This window comes from Uranotaenia lowii, chromosome 3 (assembly GCF_029784155.1).
Source record: "Uranotaenia lowii strain MFRU-FL chromosome 3, ASM2978415v1, whole genome shotgun sequence".
Taxonomy (NCBI): domain Eukaryota; kingdom Metazoa; phylum Arthropoda; class Insecta; order Diptera; family Culicidae; genus Uranotaenia; species Uranotaenia lowii.
The window spans coordinates 360,776,310-360,803,698 of record NC_073693.1 but is presented as its reverse complement, the minus strand read 5'-3'; the positions used below and the strand labels follow the sequence as shown (position 1 = coordinate 360,803,698).

Sequence of the window (27,389 nt, the reverse complement as noted above, 5' to 3'; positions counted from 1 at the left end):
ACGGCCAAGTCCGGAGACCGGTCTTGGCGGTTGCCGAGAGGAATTGGTTCGTTAACTGTCAAACTTCGCACAAAGCAGCGAACAAAAAACGGCAAAGCAAAAGTGGAACCCGACTTAAATAGCACGGAAACCGGTCCCTGGTCTAGAACGCCAAACCTTCAGAAGAAAAGAGCAACAGTAGCAGCGATCTACTTAGTTTCTTAAAAGCATCAGCGATCGCTTACAAAATGTCTCGAGAGTTGTCCGTCAGTTCCTATGTTGCATTTGAAACGCGCCGCAACCACAAAAGACGAAAATTAGGCTTCTCTTATTAGCATTCCACGCAAAGTGTTTCTATTTGCTATGGAGCAAAATGGCAATTTTCTCGATTGCAGCTGTAAGTAATTTGCTTCAAGACACCGCCACTCCAAAATCCAAGAGCAAATCGATACCAACCTATTTACTTGTTTTTTTTTGTTCAGTCCCTCCTGAACGATTGAGTAAGCACAATGCAAACTGCCTCACTTGGAACACAAAAAGTCGAATTGGAAAGGGCGCAAATTTGTGTTCTTGAATCAGTTCTGCCGTGTATGCGTGTAGAATTTCCGTTTTCCTGCTTTGCGTTTCGTTATCCCGGTTGTGTTGTTGGGTCTTTGGAGCAACCTTGACATTCGTAGCGTATGTTTCACACTCGGTTCGGTTAATTACCTACGATTACGTACGATCAGAGGGAGTCGATTAGTCAGAGTCTGGCAGGGATATGCTTCGATTAAAGTTTCCTGGTTTACGTGTTGTTTATAATGGTTAACTGTACCTGAACACACGTTGATAATTGGATAAATTATAGGGAAAGGATACCTTATATTGATACCTATTTTCTTTTAAGACCAGCTAATCTCGATACATGCTTAACAGTGAGCGAGAAACGACAAATTTGGGTTTTTAGCGAATTTACAAAATACTGGTTATATTTATTTATAAAACAAACTGTAATAACTTGTTTTGGCATTCGTGTTGACGAGCGCTTGGTTATTTTTTTTACTAAAATAAAAAAAAATGGTCATGAACAATTAAGTTAGTTTTTACCGAACAAATTGTAAAAGTTTTCTAATGTTTGCCAAATAGTCTGTTATTGTTTCCTGAATTAATCGTGTTTTTTTTTCTAGAAATTTTTATCTCGATTTTTAAAACAGTTGACCAATTAGCAGCCAGCTGCTTCAAAAACATTTTTTTATTAATATTTATATTGATTCATATGAATACGAAATCACCAAGCTAGTAAAAATCGTCCTAGGAATGACAATTTAAGTCGTAGAACCCTCATCCATCCCTGAAATGTTTACCCGTTACAGTCCCTAGAGTGTCAATTCGACACTCCTGGCTAAAACCAATATATCTCTTTTAATTGTTTCTCAACCGATTTTTACAAAATTTATAATTTTGGAAACCTTGTAATGTACACAAATATGTTTTTCTTATAATATTCAGCTACAACACTTCAGCTTTCCGTTTTTCAAAGTCTTATAAAAAAAATCCTGAAGATAAACCAAGTGGCCACAGAAAATTAAGCAGTTTTTTACACTGTAGAACTAATTTCTTCGAGATTGCAGTGTGCTTTCCGAATTTTCAAAACATTTTAAACACACTATATAACGGAGGAATGTTTCAGGTTGCACTCTATCCTTATCGAAAATTACGGTTTTAGAGCAAAAGTACTTGAAGAAAATAAAACAAATGATTGTAGTTCGAAATATTCAACAAATAAGTGTACCTAAATAGTGGTTGAGCAAAGGTTGAAGAAAATTAGTTAAGGAATGAATTAACGTGAACAAACAACACTTGAAAGAAAAATAAACTGAATTATTCGCATAATTGAGCATCAATCACTGCCGTAAATACCTACATATATAGAAATTAAAAAAAAAACCTATTTAGTTTAATGGGGGTCCCACGGGTGGTTGTTGTGGGCCGATATGATTCTATTACCTCTATCGAGATTTAGGTTTTGTTGGGGAATAACTTTTATTCCTGCTTCATTCGTAGAAAATCTAGCATATACATCAACTGCCTCTCCCAATAACTCTTCGGTGGTCAAGTGGTTAGCATCTTGAAATGGTAATCGCAGTGCCGCAGCACGTGTGGGTTTGATTCCCGTACCTGCGATGATTTTTTTTATATTGGTTTTCTTTTATTGCAGTATTAGATTTTGTGGGATGAGTTCTCATACAAGAGCATATTTTTGGGCTAAGCCATTAATAGTCAAGCCTGTATCGAGGGAGTTTCATTCGTGTTGATGGGGAAAGTTCTCTAGTTTGGATATTTTCGAGGTTCAGTGTATGATCGCAATATTGAATATGATTTGTATTTCAGAACTCTTTTTTGAGTTTGAGATTTTTATATTAATTGTCATAATCTAAATCCAAGAATTTTCAAAATTCATTTTTTCAAATCAATTAATCATACTTTAAAAGTTTTAGAGTTTGAATGGAGAATTCAAGAATAGAAGCTCGTTAAGATTTTAAATGCAGTTGTTTATGCTCTATTGGTTTATTGAAGAATTTTTAAGAAGTCTCCTGTTGCTTTTTTGCACGTTTTCTTAGTTAAAGTTTATTATAGTCTAAAGTCTTTCAATTCAGTAACTCTGTTGAGTTTCTTTTTTTAAAATTGAAAGGTTGCAAAACATTTGAATAAAAAATCAAAAAGGATTTTGATTTTTTTAAATAGGCAATCACAAAACCTTTAACATAATTAACAAACTTGACAAAATCAACAGCCTGGTTGATGAGACAGTTGACAGAACTGACAATTACAAAATATAATTAGTTAAATTCTCAAAATTGTCTTGGGTGGTTGTTAATTCATTCAAAATTATAAATACTGTCAAAGTTATTCAAATTGGAATGTGGCTAATAGATGAACGTTATCATTACTATGACAAAAACGCAAATGCAAAAATTTACAAATAAGACTCACTGACGAAATTGGTAGAAAGTTAAAAATTTCAATAAATGTCGAACAAAATTAAAATTGATAAAATGATATCATAAAATAAAATCTTAGATTTTAAAATTATTAGTTATCGTTATCGTTAATACTTTTATAAATGTTAACATAATCAAATCAATTATAATCAAAACTGTCAAAAGATTACATTATAAAAATAGTGAAAATTGTCAAAGTTATAAAAAATTCCAAAATCTGCGAAAATTTTGGAAAGTGCCACATTTACAAAAACTGAAAAAATGTGATATTGTGTGATTAAAATATTTGATTTGCAATAATTGACAAATTTATGAACAAGTTATAGTTTTCATAATTCAAAAAATGCACGTAGTAAATATAAACGCAAAAATTGAGAAATGATGCAAAATTGAAAAGTAGATCCAATAGACAATATTATATTAAAAAAAATACACAAAGTTAAAAAAGATGTCATTATTATCTAAAACAATTGAACAAAAACAACCAAACACAAAGGTGATAAACAAAATAGGTGATAAAAATAATAGAAATATTTATTAAATTAAAAAAAATCACAAAATTGAAAAAAAAAAGAAAAAAAATATATAAATTATTAAGTTAATCTTCCAAAACTGTTCGCATAATACCCGTTTTGGAGAAATTCTATTTGTAGTTTGTTGGCGTTTCCCTGGCCAGGAATGTTAACCGAATTAGACGAGATTATTTTGGTTGTGTAGTTTCTTGTTTCTAAATAATTTAAAATTATGTCAATATGTTTGACCAGGGTTATCAGAAATTAGTTCCAAAAAAAATACACATGGAACACATGGCTAGAGCTAGAACTGATTCAAAGAAGAAAATCCTTCCTCAACAGAATCCTAGATCTGTGATAGCAATACACATGTGTGAATCTGGCCACTCTAATGATCGAGAAAATGCTTCGCTGATTCGGTCTTTGGATAGCAATTCGCCTAAAATAGATGTTGCTGAGAGCATTCAAATGTTCAATCAAAAATCAATTAATCTTTTAAACGGAGACACTGGACCAGGTTTCAAAACTCTTAAGGAAAAAAAGCAAAACCAAATTCATAAAATCGTAGTTCATGAATCAATAGAAATAACAAATATTATTAAAATTACTAAATGCACAACATTGTCAAGTAGGGAAGTCATATTATTGATTTTTCGTTGTTTTCATAGCGATAAATAGAAATTGGCCATAGGAATCTACCCGAATTGCCCTAATCAAGTTTGCCAATCTGTCATGCCATCATTATCGCCACTGCACTGGCCACAATTGAAACCTTCCGCAATGATATCTATGAACGTTGGTACGGCTTCTGGTTTTTTACGACCCTCCGCCGGCCACAACTTGGCATGTAGAAAGACACTCTTCAGCAGGGTAAAGTAGTGAAGAGACAGAAAAAAAACTCAGCGGAAAAACTTTACCGCTGTAAGCAGGTAAGTACCTTCTCTCTGGTGGAGGCTCACGAGGGGATCTGTTATGATATGAATACTGATCACTTTCTTTTCACTTCGATCGTCGGCGTCCGTCCAAACAAGACCTGGGCCGGCCATTGCTGCAATGGGGCAGAGCGGCGATTCCTCAACTCACGTGTTTCTTCTCTTGGCTCGAAGGCTTGGCAAAATGAAATCGAGAGTTAAAATGTAAATAACCTCGTTATCGCACACCATCGTCAACGTATGAAGGAGTATGGATGGAGGTACTACTTGAAGGCAATTCTCCTCCGTGGGAGTCCGAATTGTGTATTGATTCAGCCGAATGTTTTCCTGATCATTTCACTTTCCATTCTGTGAACCACATACTAAATTATCTTGGATGTTGTACTGGATACTTACCAGGGGTTTCGATCTTTCGGGATCGTTGAAGTCACTGCTGGGATGAGGGTGGAATGTCCAGTTGTTTGAAGAAACTAGGACGCTGGAATGGGTTTATTGGTATCAGGATGCAGCGTGTTGTTGAAATCGTATTAGAACTTTTGTTTACAAACAATATGTGTATTCAACTGATCACTTCCAACGCTTCCAACAATTGAGGCAAAGCAGATCAATCAACTTTGAATTTTTCTTGTTTTGCTACACTCCAATGATTCCGCTGCTAGAAGAACTTTATTGGCCAACAACACTAAATATTCAACCAACCAATTCTTCCTGAGACTCCGAAGCTTTTAAACCGCTAAAGGTCACTTAGGTCAGTATCCCGATAACTGCAACTTCACGTCCCGTCACAATACCTGCACTGAAAACGAAAACGGAGGAGAAGCAAAAACAGAATGCACAAACAGCCCCCTCGATAGATGGGAAACGGTAAAATAGTTCCAACCACGCACCACGAACCGCGCCAAATTCGACAAAACACGTCGGTTTTCGCCAAAGTCTCAGGTGTAACTAACGTGCCGGTGCGAAACTGCAAACCCCATAAGCTCTTGTCTCGGTATTTTCGTTGCCTCGTTGCCAAATGGGGGGACCCCAGCCAGTCAGCGAGAGGGTCTCGAATAGCCTTAACTTAATTTTGCCGGTTTTGCTTGCTGCTGCCATTCCATTACACTCCACTAGGATGTTGCCCGGTGGACCTTTCTTCATTTTTTTCCTTTTTTTTTTGCTGAACTGGTTCGCCGTCGGACATCGGGTTTCGCCCGCTAAACGACTGAGCTTAATCTAGATTCGGGTCTTCGCACCTCGTTCGGTGAGCCGAACGGGGGAGCTTTTAGGCTGAGTCGAAAGCTCGACGCTTCGGATTTTCTTATGGGCGAATTACTAAACGAAAACAAACACTTTTCCCTTGCTAGCGACTAGTGGAAGAAATGGAGTTACCGTCATTGAAACAGTTTTCGAACCAGTTTGGTTTTGAACCCACTAAAATGTTGTTTGAAATCAAATAACAATTTTAAAACAATAGCACCTGATCCCATCAAGGCCCTGTCCTGACCAATACTTGGCGGCTTTCGATGAATAATAAGGTAGCAATGGATGTATGGGAAAAATTTCATCATTGAGTATCCAAATTTACATTCACTCATGTGAACGATACTTAACCCTTTAATGCATGACTATTTAAAATGAGTATTGCTGTTATTGACGCAGTGAAATAATAACATTTTAATTCGAATAACAAAATTCAACAGGTTTGAAGTCGTTATTTTGAGTACCGTCAAACGGGGCATCATGGAACAGCGGGGTTCGATGCAACATTTATATAACACTACATTAACCCATTCGAGACGGAGGCCTTTTCACGACATTCGAACTCATAGTAATTTATTGTTAGATATCTTATATGTCGTTTGATTTTCATCAAAACCATTTCCCAATATATTTTGCCTCACATTTGAGGATTCCATTGGTATAAGAATATTATTTTTCCGAGCAATAGTAAACTCACAATGAAAGATTGTTCTGACAAAGGCACAAAAATTCCATTGCACACACGGTGTGCAATCGGTCTCGAATGGGTTAAATCAATTTTTTATTTAATGTATTGTAATAAAGTTATCTTTTAATGATCACAAAATGATGATGACATAATTTCTCACATCTTAAGCTAGTTTTCTTACGTTTTTTATTTTTACGTGAAATTTGAAAAATCGAGCAATAAATGTACAAATTTTAACATTTTTTTATGCCGAAAAAAACTTTACCCAGTACGACGGATCGGCTTGATAATATTACCTACAAACTTTTTACTGGTTTCCTCATGTTATATCAACATTGTTGGTGTAAAAATATTTTTCAAACAATCACCCAATTTTTTAAAATTCCGTTAGGTGTCTGGGGTTAAATGTAAATTGTAAATCTCGTTTCCATGTGTTGGAATATGAATGTTTTGCATCACGTTTGAAAACATTGGAATTTCATTCATCCAAATATTTATTTTAATGATTTCAGCTTTTAGAATTTTTCTTAGTATGATTTAACCCCTAAATGTATGCAGCATCTTCATTTTCAGAAAAAATGTGAAAATTAGTTATTACAGACCCAAAAAATACTGCAATTGGTGTTTTCATGCGTAATGATCTTTTAGGCATAGCTAATATATTAAAACCTATAAATTTTCGTACGTGTTCATAAGATTTTTCATTAAAAACCAAGTTTGTTGCAAGTTACCCCATTTTGAAAGGAGGGTGAAAATCGCATGTTTTAAGAAAATAAAAAAAAAAACTGAAGAAACCTATAATTTTTCCAACTACGCCAATTTGATACCCCAGCATCCTTAAAACTTTTGATGCATAAGGGATAGGATTAATTGTGAACATAAGTTTTTTAGAAGCCATTGAAGTTGAAAATTGTTGCATGTTGCCCCAGTTGACGGTATTATAAAAGTTATGGCCCATCAAAGATGAAAATAATTTTTGAAATTCGGTTTTGCTAATTTCTACAAAACCTTGTGAATTGGGTGCAGGAAAATATTTGTGATTAATTGAGATTAAAAAATTTGTTAGAATTTACAAATCTGAAGAAATAACAGCAATTTTCCAAAAACTACTTTTTACAAAAAAATTAATAAATTCGATTTTCGAAAATTTTCCGCATATTTTGTTCGATATCTCACACATACATTAAAATGTCGTGTTAAAAATACCATAGGCTAATTTCTTTCAATCTCTAGAATATTTTTAGTAAATTCATCATTCAAAAATATCCAAGCGTTTACGAGATATTTGAATTTTGAATATTGTTGTTTTAAAACAACACTATGAATTAAAGGGTTTAAAATTCTACAAAAAATCATGGATGAGTTTCGAACTAAAACGAAACTTTAAATAATTCAAAATGACCCCAAATCGACTCAGTCTATTGGGCACACGCTGCCAAGAGATGAGAACGAGGTTTGCAGAACGGGGCTTGAATGGAATCCAAAAGGACATCGAAGGAGTGGCAGATCCAGAAACTCATGATGGCGAAGCCCACCCGCTGAAATCTGAACTGTGGACGAGACTCTTGACTGAGACCAAGTGAAGACGCTGGATCCAGGTAGTCATCAGTGGAGGTCTCTTAACACGGCCCTTTGCACCGGAGGATCGGTACGGGATAGTTACAAAATTTAAAAAAAATCTGTGGAATAAAAATTCTTTTTTACGACAAATGACATCGAATTGTTAATAAAACGACAAAGATAACAAAAATGATAAACATGAAATGATTCCCAAAATTGGCAAAAATTCAGTTTTTTTTATTTTTGTCATTTGTCATTTTGTTAAAAATGTCAAAAACATCGCTCTGGTCATTTTTGCCAAATATGTCCATTTCAAAATTTTCATTTTTTTAGGATATTGGTCATTTTCGTTATTTTTACCATCTTTTGATTTTTGAGATTTGTTAGAGTCGTAGAGACCGTACTTCCCTGCGCTAGCTCAAGGGGGAAGTAATAGTATTCAAATTGATCTCAAGGAGGACTTTTATAAACAACATTACAAAACAAACTGGACATCAGGTTTATGGGCGGACTTTTACTACGAGAATTTGTGAACTTTGGGAATGCACTTTGACAAAACAAATATCACGACAATTCGGATGTAGATAGACCTTACAATTATAAATTAATATTAAATGAGTGGTGTATTTTGAATTCAAGGAAAGGATTTTTTTTAATTTGCACTCTGTTCGAACTGTGGGTGGGTTTTGTATATAATATTAAGTACTTGCGCTTATTTCTTCTTTCGGGATCTCGTTGCGGCCGTTCTGCGTTGGTCGACTCGTTGGGGGACACCTTGGCTACGACGTAACGGGATTCCGGAATAGAGAGTCAGGATCAGAGCAGCTCACCCCCTTGGGGCAAGCCGAGCGACAACTTGGCCTAAGTGTCGGGTAAAGGCCTAATGTTTCGATGCGGTCCAGGGAGGGTCACTTTTGTCACGTGAGTGTCAGACACTACCGAGTGGGCACTAGCGGAAGCGGTCGGCGGTCGGATACCCAGATGGGGTTCCTCCAGGCCACACTATTGCCGACAGTGCCGTTGGGGTTGTAACGTGGGGGCACTTAGCACGACCTTACTGCACTCACGGAACACCGGTGTCTTTTATAAAGCGGCAATAGTGATACCGGCACTGGGGAACAAATAACTTTCTGGTATCCTCTACACTAAACCTCACTCGGCCGACCAGCTAGGAAAACGAATCGTGTAGTCCTCTAGCTGATCGTTGATTTCGGTACAAGAAACGGATGGGGGTCTGGCCTCCCGATTGCGGTAGAAACGTGGTCACTTTGGGCACGTGACGTCGCTGTCGCTTATAAAAACCACTCGACCAGAACCCAAACTTTATTCAAATCAGCCATGAGCTATAGGCGCAGCCCGTATTTATCAATTTGTTGTAATCTTCCTCTCCTTTTCTACTTCCCGCTTGTGGTGTTGCTGTCCCCTTCGTTGAATACGTTGAACACGAACGCTTACAAACTATTTACAAAGATGGCTGGTGTCGGACTTACAAACGGTTAACATTTACGCCTACTCTGTGCATCCCATATAAAAAAATAACTCTAAGAACAAAATTAACACAAAATTATGAAAAATATAATAATTTGATGAGTATATAAAAAAACAAACAAAATAAAAACTAATAAATAACAAAAACCTATTCAAATAAATAATCAACTAAATAAGTAAACAAAATGAATAGAAACGCGAATGACACCAGCCGAATAATTTTACAAATAATATGAATAACAAACAAAATTACATCCAAATTGGCCCATAAACCAAAACATCATTGTAACCCATCAAATGGATGGTTACAGATTTTTTATCAATTTTGTCAAGTTGATTAATAAATAGATTAATTTCTTTATTTTTTTTAGTTTTTGTCGTTCTTGACATTTTTGTCATTTACGTAGTTTTTGTCTTTTTTGTATTTTTGATTACTTTTATCTCTAGTGCAGAGCTGCAAACAGTCATTGTCAGACATCCAATGTCAGTCGACTTTGATAGTGCTTGAATGTGAATATGTCATGCGCTACATAGTTTTGGTCAGTGACACAAGCTTACAATGTCCTGACCAAGTTTAATGATCAACATCTTGATTGCTGCGACCAGAGCTGCAAATTATCAGTGTCAGACAGCCAGTATCAGCCGACTTTGATACTGCTTAGCATGTCTATGTCACGCGATACTGATTTTTGGTCAGCGACATAAGCTTACAATGACATGACCAAGTTGAATGAACAACAGCATACTTGCTATGACTTTTTTCTTTTCCAACAACTACATTTTTTCAACTGTTGTGCAACTTATAATGTAAAATCCATCTCAACACATTCAGAAAATGAAATAGAAAGACGATCATATGTGTGATGCGAGTGGAGTGCAAAAATGTCATTCAATATTGACCATGCTGCCTGACTGACATTGTAGCTTGGTTATTCAACTGGTACACTGCAAAAAATCCACCCTTGGGATGTATGTTTCCTCACACATAAGGTCTTCAAAACTGCTCTACGCATATATTTCATATACTTCATATCAACATCATATGTCACACATAAATTGTATATTCATAACATAAAGTTTATATGATATTGACTCATACATTCTATGATTTTCGTTTTTGAAAATTTCCGTGTTTTCAAAATGGCCACCCTGGAGAAAAAGTTGGTGTGCCCTTTTAAGTGTCAATTCAAACATTTTAATTAGGTAAGTTTTACTCTATTATAAATAAAGCATCGATTATTGATCTATGTAGATCTATTGATTTATGTCATTTTTGTCATTTATGTCATTTATGTCATTTATATCATTTATGTCATTTATGTAATTTTTGTCAATTATGTCATTTTTGTCATTTGTGTCATTTATGTCATTTATGTTATTTATGTAATTTATGTCAATTATGTCATTAATGTCATTTATATCATTTATGTTATTTATGTCATTTATGTCATTCATGTCATTTATGTCATTTATGTTATTTATGTTATTAGTGTCATATATGTTATTTATGTTATTAATGTAATTTATGTCATTTATGTCATTGATATCATTTTTGTCATTTATGTCATTTATGTCATTTATGTCATTTATGTCATTTATGTCATTTATGTCATTTATGTCATTTATGTCATTTATGTCATTTATATCATTAATGTCATTTATGTCATTTATGTCTGTCTGCGAGTAAGCAACCCTAGATACGCCAATGTATAACTGCAAATTCGTCATCCCCTCTGTTTGGTCTGTTGGCTGCTGTGCTGCTACCGATGCTAGCCACTATACGCATTGAAGAGAGTGGAGATCAGACGTCGCAGTCGACCGCCGACGCCGACCGGTGGGTTGGTGAGAGCGAAATGAGTATAAGCACGAAAACCGATCAACTATGTCGCGCCGATGAGAAAACATCGCACATCGGTCTGGCGTCGTCTTCAGTGGGAGTGATCGTCAGTTGCAACCAGATACCCGCACGCGATCGGAGGTTTTTCCTCACGCGAAGTCTAACTTTTTGTCAGTAGTTTAAGTGTTTTTTAATGTTAATTTATTGTAATAGATGTTGATTGTTTAGTGTACCTTCATGTGTTCTATGTGATATTGATGACCCCAAAGATCTAAGAGGAATACCCCACTTTGAGAAGCCACCGAAATCAGCAGCCACAAATTGCAGACAATAGCCGGGTAAGATCTTCCTGTCCGCCCTCCCCCATCGGTGTTGGGACGCCCGAACGAGAAGGCGCTGTCGAAGGCGGGATTAAACACCGCAGGTTGAAAGTTTTGGACGCCCAACATTATGGTCCTTCGAGCCGGATGAGGGCCACTTAACGAACGTAAAATCCGGATTCGCCATTGCCTTGGAAAAGTGTCCGTGAGGCCATTGTTCCCGGGTAGAAAATCCGCCATTTCGGAAGCCCGGCTGGAACAATCAACCCTTTGTGCTTCATCGATGGGCTTGGCTTGGGTAGCGCCATCGTGATTGCACATATTGTTGGCCTGGAATTTGGTGCTGGTGCTGCTGGTTGGCCATTGGATATACGCGCTAGGACATCGGTGCATGTACGGTGTCGATACGATTCCGAAGAGGTCGGGCCACTTGGCGATTGGAACATCGCCAACTTGGACGGTATACTGGTAGTAGCACGGCGATTGGAACATCGCCGCCCCCTCCCCACCACTTGGCCCGGATTTGGAACTGGTTGCAACTGGGAGAACTTGTGCGCACATAATCGGATCGTGTAAGTGAATGGAAAAATATCACTTTCTGTTTTTTTTTAAATACAGAATTTTATAAGATTTTAATACTTTTCCAACATTTTTAACCACTGCATCCCTGTCGTCATTGGCTGGAGGCCTTTGACTCTGTTTTAAAAGTTGTGTCTGTTGGAATTGGAGACATTTGTGTCCTAGTTGGTCGGACTTGGTTCGCTGGTTGTTCAGAAGGTCTGAACGAACCTTTTATTGTCACCACTATCCTGATTGTAGTTGTCTGTGCATTTGGTAGCACCTACAAGGTTCCAACTTCTGCCACTTAAATGGTTTATGATTGGTAAGCTTCTCAAGATTTATGAATTGGAGTTACTTAATGGTGATTTCGAGAGAGAAAGGGTTTCATTGTTGGTAAAGCTTATCAAATATACGGTCGCTTGATTGATAGTGGACCGAGTTTAAATAAAGGTTATTAGAAGTGGTGAATAACTTCATTTTGGAAATCATAATTGATTGGAGGATCGCAATTTAAATAATCGGTTTATTGAATGATATTATTATTACCGGTGGATATTTGAGTCGTATTGTGAACTGCTACACTTTATTGAGTTGAATTTCAACAGCTTTTGAATGGTTTTGAGTCAGAATTTGACTGTGACGGTACGTATTTAATCTAAAATCAATGTGTGATGATAAAGTGGATCCAAATCTGATTAGGCAGAAAAGGTCTCGAGTCAGAGGTCATTGATGGTGACACTTTTGAGTCTGTATTGATTGCCTTGCGTTTGAATTGTGCCAATTTAATATCGTCAGTGAGTGTTTCAATCAGAAGCAGCTTTTAAACGTCAGTATTGGATTCTGAGGTGAATCGGGTAGTCACTTATTGAATCGATTTTGAAGTAGAATCGGATTGCTTCGGAATTTAAATTGTATTCATTCAGAATCTGAATAGTCTGTCATTGAGTCGATTCAGAGGTTGAATCGGATTGAGCCTGAATCGAAATTGAGCTGAATTTAAATTCGATTGTTTAATTTTCAATAGAAATCATGCCTAGCACAAAGAAACCATCAGTTTCGACCGTGGCTCCTAGCCTGAAGGTTTTGAACATGCGATTTAAACAGATTCAGTCCTCGTTTAGTGACATTTGGCGTTTTGTTGAAACATTTCAAGAAGATTCCTCGTCGATTCAAATTGAGATTCGTCTGGAGGAAATTGATAACCTGTGGGAGAAACTGAATGATACTTTGATTGAAATTCAATCTCATGATGATTTTGACTTAGACGAAACTTATTTCGAGCGTGAAAGGGTCACGTTTAGCGAAAAATATTACCATTCAAAGGCCTTTCTTATGGAAAAACTTAAGGAACGGACTCAATTATCGGATTTGAGTAGTACAGTTAGGGTGAATGACTCGGTAATGCAACCAACTCTTGATCACGTTCGACTTCCTCAGATCAAACTTCAAACGTTTAATGGGAATATTGAAGAATGGTTAAGTTTTCGGGATTTATACATGTCTCTCATTCATTGGAAGACTGATTTACCGGAAGTGGAAAAGTTTCACTATCTTAAAGGTTGTTTGCAAGGTGAACCAAAAGCTCTAATTGACCCTATCAAGATCACGAAGACCAACTACCAAATCGCCTGGGATTTGTTGCTGAAGAGATACAACAACAGTAAGCTCTTACGGAAAAGACAAGTTCAAGGTCTGTTTCAGCTCCCCTCTTTGACAAAGGAATCCGTCAGTGATCTGCAAGTTCTCTTGGAAGGGTTCGAGAGAATTGTGCAGACGTTAGATCAGATCATACAACCCGAAGAATACAAGGATCTTCTTCTGGTCCACCTTCTCTCCTCGCGTCTCGATCCTGCGACACGCAGAGGATGGGAAGAAAGTTCTGCCGCCAAGGACCAAGATGTTGTACAAGATTTGACGGAGTTTCTTCGCAGGCGTGTGCGAGTTTTAGAATCATTGCCGGTTAAGGTTGTAGAGCCCAAGGTAGTTCAGCCACAACAAGTCCCAAGGTTTAAGCATTCTACTAGGGGTAGCTTCAGTTCATTCCAATCGTCTGGTAGAGCGTGCGTTGCTTGTCAAGCGGATCATCCATTATTTCAATGCCAGGCTTTTCAGCGCATGAAGATCGAGGATAGAGAAGGGTTGCTACGAAGTCATTCGCTATGCAGAAATTGCTTCAGCAGGAGCCATAGGGCAAAAGAATGTAAATCGAGGTATTCTTGTCGCCATTGTAAGGGTCGTCACCATAGTTTGGTTTGTTTTAGGTCGGACAAGGAGGAATCTAGAGGTTCTAGATTTCGAAAGGGTACAGAGGAATCGAAACCCCAAGAACAACAGTTGGTATCAGCTCCTCAAGTAACGAACCTGGCAGCTACAGATCTCCTGTCCTCTAATGCTGCGCCTCAACGCTCGTCGCAGGTTCTCTTGGCCACAGCAGTAGTTATTTTAGAAGATGATTATGGTAATCAATACCCAGCTAGAGCTCTTCTAGATTCTGGCTCGGAGAGCAATCTGCTTACGGAGCGAATGAGCCAACGGTTGAAAACCACAAGAGAAAGGGTAGAAATCTGCGTTATAGGAATAGGTCAGGCAGCAACGAAGGTCAAGCAGAGAATTCATGCCACGGTTCGATCACGAGTTTCAGAGTTTTCGCGAGCTATGAGCTTTCTTGTCCTACCCAAGGTGACAGTTAATTTGCCCACAACAACGGTACAAACAAAAGGCTGGAGATTTCCAGATGGTATTCAGTTGGCGGACCCTTCGTTTTCGGTGTCTAGTGAGGTGGACATTGTTTTAGGAATCGAATCATTCTTCGATTTCTTCCATACAGGAGAAAAGATCGATTTGGGCGATCAACTTCCTTCACTGAATTATTCAGTGTTTGGTTGGGTAGTCTGCGGAGGTTTGCCGATCCCACGGCAAGCCATACAAGTAATCTCGAATGCTTCGATTACTGAAGATCCTCTGGAAGCCATGATGGCTCGATTTTGGTCCTGTGAGGAGGTCGAGTCAACCAATATTCTTTCACCAGAGGAAGCCAGATGCGAGAGCTTATTCTCGAAAACTGTGAAACGCGAGTCCGACGGAAGGTACACAGTTGCTCTACCGCGAAATGATAGTATTATTGACCGATTGGGGGAATCGCAGGAGATCGCTATGCGGCGATTTCTGGCAACGGAACGGAGACTTTCTAGGGACGAAAACCTTAGGAAGCAATACGAGGAGTTCATGGAGGAATATGTTCATTTGGGTCACATGCAAAAGATAGTTGAGTTGAAAGATGAGTCATGTCAGAAATTAGTTATCAAGCGTTGTTTTTTGCCACACCATCCAGTTGTTAAAGAGGCCAGTACCACTACAAAGGTCAGGGTTGTTTTTGACGCCTCTTGTAAAACTTCAAGTGGAGTATCGTTAAACGATGGGCTCTTGAATGGCCCTGTTATTCAGGATGACTTACGCTCGATTATCCTCCGTTGTCGAACCAAACAGGTTATGGTTGTTGCCGACATTGAGAAAATGTTCAGGCAAATCAATATCGCTGAAGATGATCGTCCTCTCCAATCCATTTTGTGGCGATCATCTCCCAAGGAAGAAATATCGATCTATGAACTGCGAACAGTCACCTACGGAACCAAACCAGCTCCATTTCTAGCCACTAGAACGTTACAACAGTTAGCCACGGATGGGAAAGAGGTATTTCCACTTGCAGCAAGGGCTGTTTTGAATGACACCTACATGGATGATGTCATCACAGGGTCAGATACCGTGGAAGAAGCGAGTGAGCTGCAAGTTCAGCTTGATGCGTTGATGAGTTCTGGTGGGTTTCGTTTGAGAAAATAAGCCTCAAACAGCCCTGATGTGTTGAAGAACGTTTCTGAAGACAATTTGGCCATCAAATGTCCGGAAGGTATAAACCTGGATCCTGATCCATCGGTCAAGACTTTAGGTTTGACATGGATGCCCACATCAGATGTTTTCAGCTTTCAATTCAGTATTCCGGCCATAGAATCTATTGAACCATTAACTAAAAGGCGAATACTGTCCGTTATTGCTATGCTTTTCGATCCCCTGGGGCTCATTGGAGCCGTAATTGCTACTGCTAAGATTTTTATGCAGAAAATTTGGATGTTGAGGGATGCTAAAGATCAACGACTGGGCTGGGATGAACCGGTACCGTTGATGATTGATGAAGCTTGGAGAAAATACCACCAGCAACTCAGTTCGCTCAATGAGATCCGAATAAATCGATGCGTTATAATTTCTAACCCTGTTCTGCTTGAGATCCATTGTTTTTCTGATGCGTCAGAGAAGGCGTACGGAGCTTGTGTGTACATCCGCAGCCAGAACTCCCAAGGTCAACGGAAAGCAACCCTCCTTACATCAAAGTCACGCGTAGCACCGTTGAAGTCGCAAAGTATTCCTAGACTAGAGTTGTGTGGAGCATTGCTTGGGGCTCAGCTGGTAGTCAATGTGAAAAAGGCCCTCAAGGGCGAAGTCTCGACATTCTTTTGGACCGACTCCACATGTGTTCTACGCTGGCTTTCCTCTACGCCGTCAACCTGGACTACTTTCGTGGCCAACAGGGTGAGCAAAATTCAAACCATGATCGAAGGGTGTCAATGGAACCATGTAGCAGGAAAGCAGAACCCCGCGGACTTAATCTCTCGTGGTATTCTACCCAAGGAGATAGTTGACAACGAGTTTTGGTGGAATGGTCCACAATGGTTAGTTGAAAGCATGGAGAGCTGGCCAATCGCCTCGGTCAGCATGCTTGAAGAAGAAGGAGAAGACGAAAGGAGACACAAAAAGGTAGCTGCAACAACCTCGGTTAGCCGAGAGTTCAACAATTGGTTTATTTCCCACTTTTCCGACTATACGAAACTTATCCGTTCCACTGCTATTTGGATTCGCTTGATTCGAGTTCTTAGAAAGTCAAAAGAAGGTCCAACTTCTGGGTTTCTAAAAGCGACAGAGTTGTCAGAGGCAGAAATGGTTATGGTACGCCTAGTTCAGCGAGAATGCTTCCAGGATGAGCTGAAGTCATGCTCAAGGGGGGAAACGGTTCCCAGAAAATCACCATTGCGTTGGTTTAACCCTTTTATTCAGAATGGCATCATTAAGGTCGGCGGTAGGCTGATGCATTCTCAGGAATCCGAAGATTTTAAACACCCCATGGTTCTACCCGCGAATCATAATTTCACCAAGCTACTTTTCGAATCATACCACAAAAAATTGCTGCACGCTGGACCTCAGCTAACTCTCTGCGCTGTCAGACAGCGGTTTTGGCCTCTGGGAGGAAGGAGCGTGATTAGAAATGTAATTCACAAATGCATAAAATGCTTTAGAGTGCGCCCTAAGCCTATGGAGCAATTCATGGGAGACTTGCCTGCTGCACGAGTTAGAGAATCACGCCCATTCACTAAAACCGGGGTTGATTATTTTGGCCCGGTTTATCTACGCCATGCGCCTCGTAAGCCTTCGGTTAAAGCTTATGTAGCGGTGTTTATTTGTTTCGCGACGAAGGCAGTGCACCTAGAATTGGTAACTGACCTTACAACAGATCGGTTTCTACAGGCACTTAGAAGATTCATAGGACGTTGGGGAAAGGTTTCAGATATTTACTCTGATAACGGAACCAACTTCATTGGTGCTAGAAACTACCTGCATGATTTGATGAAGCTACTGAGATCCAAGGAACATCATGAACTAATTTCTAAATACTGTGCAAACGATGGAATCCAGTGGCATTTAAATCCTCCTCGAGCGCCTCATTTTGGTGGCCTATGGGAGGCGGCAGTAAAATCTGCAAAACACCACATAATTAGGGTCATTGGTGACCACCCCCTGTCCTTTGAGGACATGCAAACGTTGTTGGTTCGGGTGGAGGCTTGTCTTAATTCGAGGCCTATTACACAGCAATCAGATGATCCGAATGATTTGGAACCCCTTACACCGGCACACTTTTGGTTGGGGTCTTCCTTGCAGGCGCTTCCAGAACGTGACTTGTCGAACATACCTGTTAATAGGCTCGATAAGACACAGCTGATCCAACAAAAGGTCCAACAAATTTGGAATCGGTGGCGAAAAGAATATCTTTCGCAGCTGCAAGCTAGAACGAAAAGGTGGAATAAAAATGTCAACATTGAGATCGGCAGATTGGTAGTCATCTGCGATGACAATGTTCCTCCGATACATTGGAAGATGGGTCGCATTTCAGAAGTACACCCTGGTCAAGATGGCATTGTACGAGTTGTAACACTTAAGACAAGCAATGGGTACAAAACTCGTGCGGTGGAAAGAATTTGTTTTTTGCCAATTGAACCTGAGTCAGATATGAAATATGATACTGTGCAAGCATAAACCACCCATCCTTACTCCCATCCCCCATCCCACTTATCATCACCACGGAAGAGTTTTTTTCTCTATTTTGCAGAAATCGTGCTATTTCTGGGCGGGCCAGGATGTCTGCGAGTAAGCAACCCTAGATACGCCAATGTATAACTGCAAATTCGTCATCCCCTCTGTTTGGTCTGTTGGCTGCTGTGCTGCTACCGATGCTAGCCACTATACGCATTGAAGAGAGTGGAGATCAGACGTCGCAGTCGACCGCCGACGCCGACCGGTGGGTTGGTGAGAGCGAAATGAGTATAAGCACGAAAACCGATCAACTATGTCGCGCCGATGAGAAAACATCGCACATCGGTCTGGCGTCGTCTTCAGTGGGAGTGATCGTCAGTTGCAACCAGATACCCGCACGCGATCGGAGGTTTTTCCTCACGCGAAGTCTAACTTTTTGTCAGTAGTTTAAGTGTTTTTTAATGTTAATTTATTGTAATAGATGTTGATTGTTTAGTGTACCTTCATGTGTTCTATGTGATATTGATGACCCCAAAGATCTAAGAGGAATACCCCACTTTGAGAAGCCACCGAAATCAGCAGCCACAAATTGCAGACAATAGCCGGGTAAGATCTTCCTGTCCGCCCTCCCCCATCGGTGTTGGGACGCCCGAACGAGAAGGCGCTGTCGAAGGCGGGATTAAACACCGCAGGTTGAAAGTTTTGGACGCCCAACAATGTCATTTATATCATTTATGTCATTTATATCATTTATGTCATTTATGTCATTTTTGTCATTTATGTCATTTATGTCATTTATGTCATTTTTGTCATTTGTGTCATTTATGTCATTTATGTTATTTATGTCATTTATATCATTTATGTTATTTATGTCATTTATGTCATTCATGTCATTCATGTCATTTATGTAATTTATGTTATTTGTGTCATTTATGTAATTTATGTCAATTATGTCAATTATGTCATTTATATCATATATGTTATTTATGTCATTTATGTCATTCATGTCATTTATGTCATTTTTGTTATTTATGTTATTTATGTCATTTATGTCATATATGTCATTTATGTCATTTATGTCATTTATGTCATTTATGTCATTTATGTCATTTATGTCATTTATGTCATTTATGTCATTTATGTCATTCATGTCAAAAATGACATAAATGTCATTTAGGTCATTTATGTCATTTATGTCATTTATGTTATTTATGTCATATATGTCATTTATGTCATTTATAACATTTATGTCATTTTTGTCATTTATGTCATTTATGTCATTTATGTCATTTATGTCATTTATGTCATTTATGTCATTTATATCATTTATGTCATTTTTGTCATTTATGTCATTTATGTCATTTATATCATTTATGTAATTCATGTCATTTATGTCATTTATGTCATTTATGTCATTTATGTCATTTATGTCATTATTGTCATTTAGGTTATTTATGTCATTTATGTCATTTATGTCATTATTGTCATTTATGTCATTTTTGTCATTTTTGTCATTTTTGTCATTTTTGTCATATGTGTCATTTATGTCATTTATGTTATTTATGTCATTCATATCATATATGTCATTTATGTCATTAATGTCATTTATGACATTTATATCATTTATGTCATTCATGTCTTTTATGTCATTTATGTCATTTATGTCATTTATGTCATTTTTGTCATTTATGTCATTTTTGTCATTTGTGTCATTTATGTCATTTATGTTATTTATGTCATTTATGTCATTTATGTCATTTATGTCATTTATGTCATATTTGTCATTTATGTCATTTATATCATTTATGTCATTTATGTCATTTATATCATTTATTTCATTTATGTCATTTTTGTCATTTATGTCATTTTTTTCATTTATGTCATTTTTGTCATTTTTGTCATTTATGTTAGTGAACCTTCATATAAGAGAAGCGACATCTGATCCCTCCTAAAATAAAATATGTGGCAACATCGCCGAAATCTTGGACAAAAAAATCCTCAGCACTGTTTTCTGGCTCAATGTTCAAGCTCTGAAGTGAACGCTCCTTCAATCCAACAAAACAACATTGAACTCGATGCCCGAAGGATCGCGATAAGGGGGCATCCATAAATTACGTAACGCTCCTAGGGGGGGGGGGGGGAGGGAGAAAGCTCGAGCGTTACGAATTGTGGCATAGGAGAGGGGGGGAGGTATGCTCATCGTTACGTAACGATTTTTTTCCTTAAAAATTTCAGTTTACTTAATCGCAGCTATTTTGATGTCATGCCATTTTCGCAGAATGATAAACATACCAAAATCTGCTTAAAATTTGTAGGCTTCAACATGATTGAAACTGGTTTGTAACCTTTACCCTTTAAAGATTCTGAGATAGACTCCGACATTGATTGAATATCCGGATTGAATATCCGTGAAATAACCGTTGGAAAACCGAAAATTAGGTTCATTCACTCCCAAGAACTCAGTTCAAACTTAAGACGGAAATTTTACTATTTTTTTCTTACATGTAGGTTCACTAATTTATGTCATTTATATCATTTATGACATTTATGTCATTCGTGTTATTAATGTTATTTATGTTATTTATGTCATTTATGTCATTTATGTCATTTATATCATTTATGTCATTTACGTCTTTATGGCATTTATGTAAATTTTATCAATTCTGTAATTTTCTTTTATTTCTATCGTTATTTCAATTTTTATTTTTTTTCATCTTTTTCATTTTTGTTGATCTTGTCATTTTTGACAATTTGGAAATTTTAGTCATTTTTGTAACTTTTGTATATTTTGTCATTCTTTTTTTTTGTCATTTCCGCTTTTGTCATTTTGTAATTTTCATGATATTTTTTTGTAATTTTGATGCTTTAAAAAAAAAATTCAATATTTCTTTTTTTCATTAATCTTTTTTGACTTTTGTTAAATTTTATTAATTCTTGTTATTGGGTCGTTTTTGTAATTTTATCAGTTTTGTCATTATTGTCATTTTTGTCATTTTAAGTAATTTTTATCATTTTTGTCATCTTTGCCATTTTATTCATTTTTGTCATCTTTGCCATTTTATTCATTTTAAAGACTTTGTTTTGGTGTCAGTTTTGTAATTTTTGTCACATCGGTCGTTTCTATCATGGTTGTTATTTTTGGAATTTTTAATTTTTTTGTCATTTTAGAAATTTCAGCAATCATTTTAATTTTATGATTTCTGTAATGGTATTTTTTTAAGGGATTTTCATCCATCATTGGGATAAACTCTGCCATTTTTGTAAATTTTAGTTTTTTTTAAATTTTTGTCAGAGAGAAAGAGATTTTTTAACTAGGAGCTTTTTTCTAAACAATCACAATAACTTTTGTTCGAATTGCTTTTGGATCAACACTACTAAAAAATTGTAAACCGCTCAGAAGAAAAATCAAGTGGATAATGCCGATAATACTTTTACGACTTTTGTTTGTCAATTTTGGAAATTTTTTGTTAACATTTCAACCGGTGAATATCATCCGAATAAAACCGGCTGAATCTCAGAAAGTCAATTTTCGGCAAGGTTTTCTTTCATCTAAAATCATTTGGCTTCAAAAAAGCGTACCAATTTTCCCAATTCATAACCTTTTCATATCTTTTCAAAGCTAATTTCAAAATCTTTGCTCAGAAATTTTGCCACGATGCCGATTTTGCCAAGGATTTCAAAACCTGAAAATTGTACATATATTTTGTACTTATATTTTTACGGAATTAGTTAGGGCAATTCATTGAAAACAACTCATGATATCAAAACTTTTAATATACTCAAAATCCAGTGCAAAGTTGTATTTTAGTGCAAGAAAATTTGAAAAAATTGCAAATTGACAAAAAGTTTAAAAATTCGTCAAAAATTCTTTGTTTCGACTTTGACAATCTAAAAAGACAACTTTCCAACACTCTTTTCAAAATTTATCTGGGTGGCTTAAACAATTTTGACGGTTTATTGATTGAAAAGTACGGTTTTTACACCACTTTTTTTTTACATTTTTTGTGGCCATGATCTAAAAAAAATTTAAAATATATATCCTTATGTGCAACGTGTAGCTTCTAACTTCAGCTTTCTTGGACATCAAGAGAATTTTTTTTCGAGCATTTTGTTGCTGATCTACAGTTTTTTTTTCCGAAGCATGTTTATAATATCCGCAGAAAGTTCAAAAAATTAGTCAGCAAAATGTGTCTAAAAACACATCAACAAGAAACTTCTCAATAACATTATAATTGCCTATTTCCAGGCTATTATGTATTGTGAACTTTCATTGAAGCACTTATAAGAGTAGCCGTTGGGAGAAAAATGAACCAAATATTTTCGCACACATGAAACGGGCAAAGTTTTCCCATCGCCTGGAAAAGCATTGGATATTGACATAAATATTGGTGAGCGAGTATACAAAACAAAACGCAACTGGAATGAGGCGCGTTACGAGTGTTTGCAAATTGTGGAACAACCGCATTTTTAAAACAGTTCACGCTGCGGCTATTTCCTTCTAGGGTTGTAGCTTCTTGTAAACGTGTTTATCGAGAGTCAAGCCAATCATATTAAACATTCAGTGGATTGGATTTCGATTTTTGAATCAGAAAATGATGTTTGATGACTGTGCCTAGTTAAAAGTTCATCATTCAGATCTGAAATGTTCTGTGAGTTAAATTATCCAATAGTGCACCTTAAAATTGTTCTCCAATTCAGTTTTCAATTCGAACACTCATAAACCTAAAACGTGTTCACTTTGCTTCAAACCAGCCTAAATCAATAAACCAAAAACAAAGTCATGTTTTCGATTTGCCACGCTGAATTATGTGAGAAGGCGCACCTGAGCCACATTTTTTATTTTCCTTAATTGTTATCATCGCATCACGCTCTCGCTGTGTACCAGTAGTACTAGTTCGTTGTTGTTGATTTTTTTCCATTTAGCAAATGTTTCAAAGAATAGTCGAACAGAGGGTGCCATAAGAAGAACGCATTTCAGCATTCGTAACGTGCCTCTAGGGGGAGTTATTCGATTGCAATCCAGCTAAACTTCCGACTGACATACATTTTTGCTTGCGTTTCGGCAGGTGAGCCTGCATATGAACTATTTTCATTTTTTTTTTCGTTTTCAAACAATATTACGAAGACGACGACGACGCGATAACAGAAGAACTACACGATATAGTTGTGTTTTTTATAAAACCAAATTGGCGGGCCTGGGGTTTGCAGGTCTACAAAGCTAAGTCCACCTAGTTAGTAAGGCGTAAAGGAATTTAAGTCAGTAAGGCGATGATTGTGTCCAGTATGGGTACCTATCTATCGATCGACTTTGGGTCGGTTATTGATTGAAGTTTATCAAGTATGCATAATACGTATGGGCCATGTTCGCAAACTGGTTGAACTTTGTTAGATTGATAAAGCGAAAAAAGGCAGGATTGCACAATGATGTTGTACCTACGCAGTGCCGCGATCAGTTATAGGTTATTCAATGTTTTTGGATTATGCAGTGGACAGGGCGCAGTTCTGCGGATTGAGTTATTGACTGGATTCAACGTAAAACATTGTATGTACTTTTATAACACTTGGTGCGTTTGATGAACATTGTCCATTTCAATGTATCGTTGTGTCTAGACTTCTAACTGGTCACTAAGCACTTTTCATAAAAATTTAGTGTCCAATCCTAAGATAATTGATATAGAAAATTATGATAGCTTACGATAATGGTGTTTACCCTTACATTTGATAATTTAAACTTTTTTTGAAACCTAGAATGATCGGTAGAAACGAAACTCGTTAATACAACACGCATGATCGATGATTGATTGCATTGTCTTTTGAAATTCATATTAGATTTTCTTACGAAATCAAATCTTGTACAAATAAAAATTTTATATAATTTTACTTTTAAGTTCACAACTTTAAAAAAATGAAGATTGTTCTAATTAATTGAACTTGTCTTTTTCTTGTATGTTCATGTCACAGTGATTTTATCAATCTTCTCAGTGTTCTTGGAAACATCTCCTAATACTTTTACGTTCATAACAATCAAGAAACGTGTTTCATTTAGAGAACTAGCACCGATGCTGCTTGGTATAACCACGTATAACTGTTCAAAATTTTATAGCTTTGCCCCGGAGCATCGCCGTCAACCCCAAATGGGGTTTGATTTGAACGATTAGAACATCGAACGGAGAACTCGTGATCGAATAATTTTGGTCTCAAAACAGAAGGATAAACTTGCTGAAGCTACTTCAGCTTCCTCATTTGTTGGGTACATCTGTTATCTGAATTCTGTAAGAAAGTTATGGTTATGGTTCGATCTGACATAATGAAGCATGAAAGTGCTGGTATGGTAAGACTTTCGATAAAAAAGCAACGAAAATTATTCATTTGGGAAAAAATGTATCTTATACTCTATGAAAAAAAATTAAAATTCATATAAAAAAAATCATTGAAAAATTATTATGAATCTTGGAATTTAACTGATTGTGAACAATGTGCTCTTTTTTTTTGCAGTATAATTTTTTTAAAGCTGTTTCATATGAAATTTCCCTGAAATCGCCAATTCTTATTTCTGAGTTTGGAGTCGGTAGCAAAATATTCCTTCATTGGTAGTTTTACAAATAATAAAGAAACCCAAAAAAACTGTAGTTTTATAAGCCAGACCAGATGTCGAAAATTATCATGGAAAAAATACAAAGAGATCCTCCAACTCATTTTTTAAATATCTTTTTCCTTTGGAACTAATAAATAAATAAATGAACAAAAATATACAATACAGTTCGTTAATTTGAAAAAAAAACATTTGAGAGGTTATTTTATTTTGTACCAATACTACTGTTTTCATTCATCTCCTAGAAATATGTTCCCAGAAGAAGTCTCCTTTTTTTTCTTGGTATTCAGGAAACTCTTTGTCGAAACTATCCACGTGCAAACTTAATCAAAAGTATTCGTTGAGATGTTTTCTAACTGAACTATTGGAATGGTTTATCAACAAATTATGCATACCATTTATATCATGTGAACAAGTTTCAAACTTTTCAAGCGTTTTTCTCGGTTTTCAGTATTTACACATGGGACTCATAAGCGAATAGGGACAGTGTAGATCTGTTATATTCGACTTCGGTCAATTAATTAAACCACGTGTTGGACAATTCAAGAAAAATGCGTTTATTCTAACTGAAGGCTAACTAACAAGTAAGATTTCATTTGTTTCCCCTAGCAACTCAAAGTCTAGGGAGGGAGTAGGCGGCGACCGTGACTGACGGGTGTGGTTATTTTTGCTGTTGATTTTTACTCCTGAAAAATTATTTTATTTTTTACTTGTGAATTGTTATTTGAGACAAAAATTCGTACAGAAGTTAGATAATTTGAGTTTGCGTCGCGTTTGTTCTAATTTTGTTGGTGTTTTGAGGTCTAACAACCCACCCAAGTAACCATAAGCACTAAAGCTTTGCATTTTTATTGCTTTACACCAGCATTCAAGGGCTAAATTACACTATATCAGCATATCAAGTGCAATTTTGCATTACAACAGCCCTTCGAGTGCTATGCTGCATCATTTTAGAATTATACCACTCTTTTAAAATGCAACTACCATTTTATCAGCTTTGCACAATGCTTATGAAATGCAACATAGCTCTAAATCAAAATAACAAATGCTATATTTTCTAAGCATTAAATTGGCATCACACAAGCTTGTTTTAAGGCTTTTTAGCACTATGTAAGTACTACAGTGGCATTAGTCCAAAGCATATTAGCATTTATTTATGCTGAATCAATGCAAATTCAGGGCACCAGTTGCTAGAAATTTGATTCAAATAGACTTTTTTTTCAAATATTTAACGTGGACCTGATAGGATCACAGGCAGAGTCAATGTCAAATGTCTGAGCCATATATGTCATGAGTTCGATTCCAGGTCATTTTCAGCTGAAAAATATGCATAAGCGAATATAAAAATAGTAACAAATTCAGTATTATGGCAGAAAAATGAACCAACCAAAAATCCTAAAAATATTTTTTTTTCGCATGGTGGAACCTCATTTGAACGCCATTTGCATTTTCCCAGCATTTTGCCAGCCAACGCTATAGCATCAACCAATTCTAATAGAGTGCTTTTATAGGGTTATACCAGTTTCTGCACTAAAGCAGCAGTTAATTTCGCCAAACCTGGCTCACAGAGCTAAAATGGTGCACAGAATCAAGCTCTATAGCTGACGTTAGAGCAGAATTGGTGCTAGATTTTAGTGTTTATGGTTACTTGGGCAGTTCATTATAGAAATTCTAGTGGACGATGTGCATTAGCTGTTGAAATAGCTGGGGCCGATGCCGGAAACGGAAGAAAATTTACAGCATTACTTGATACTTTCTTCGAATCATTCTACAAATCCGAGCTAAGTATACCTTTATTGTATTCAAATTGAAATTTCTTGTTTAGTAAGGTAGTTCATAGGATAAAACGTGGTTTTGCGATGTGCCGATCAAAGTACAAGTTTCCACTAAACGAAACTATGGTCAAGTTTCCTAGCTGTTCTTGATGAAGATTTTTCAAGAGTCTTCATAGTTTTTGCGCTGGATATAAATATTTTTTTTAAATATGTTGTTCTAAAAAACAGTTTTGTTTTACGGGTATCATAAATATACTCATAGTGTAAAGATTTTCTAATTATTTCCAATTGTCAATTTCAATGGTTACTATGATATTAAACTATATTATTAAATAAAAAACAATCAAAAGTGCATAATTAGAACGATCAATAATGCAATTTTAACATCAGAACTTTTAAAACCTTCTATTGAAAAACCCAAACACATTTTGTTTACTATTTTTAAACATCTGCAAAAGCTCAACAGCTTGTAATAAGTATTTTAAGCATAAATTAGAACCACAATAAAAAATTTAAAGAACGACTTTAGCTTTAATGGATGATGAAATTTTCGAATAATTTTATTTTT

At 36.6% G+C, this 27,389-nt stretch overlaps 2 protein-coding genes across 3 annotated transcripts in view; one reads left to right on the top strand and one right to left on the bottom strand.

Annotated features, from left to right (window-relative positions):
- The window catches only part of LOC129750917 (uncharacterized), a 103,477-nt gene that overhangs the window by 61,858 nt on the left and 14,230 nt on the right, over positions 1–27,389 (bottom strand). The window contains exon 1 of one of the 2 annotated variants that reach the window (XM_055746113.1): positions 4,801–5,359. The exons of the other annotated variant lie outside the window; for it this stretch is intronic. The gene's annotated coding sequence lies outside the window, so the exon portion shown is untranslated. Of the gene's footprint in view, positions 1–4,800; positions 5,360–27,389 lie in introns of those variants that run through there. 2 annotated transcript variants of the gene reach the window in all.
- Positions 13,130–18,457, top strand: LOC129754014 (uncharacterized). Its single transcript, XM_055749868.1, has 2 exons — positions 13,130–15,914; positions 15,978–18,457. The coding sequence occupies exons 1-2, from the start codon at positions 13,130–13,132 to the stop codon at positions 18,455–18,457; spliced, it is 5,265 nt and encodes a 1,754-aa protein (XP_055605843.1).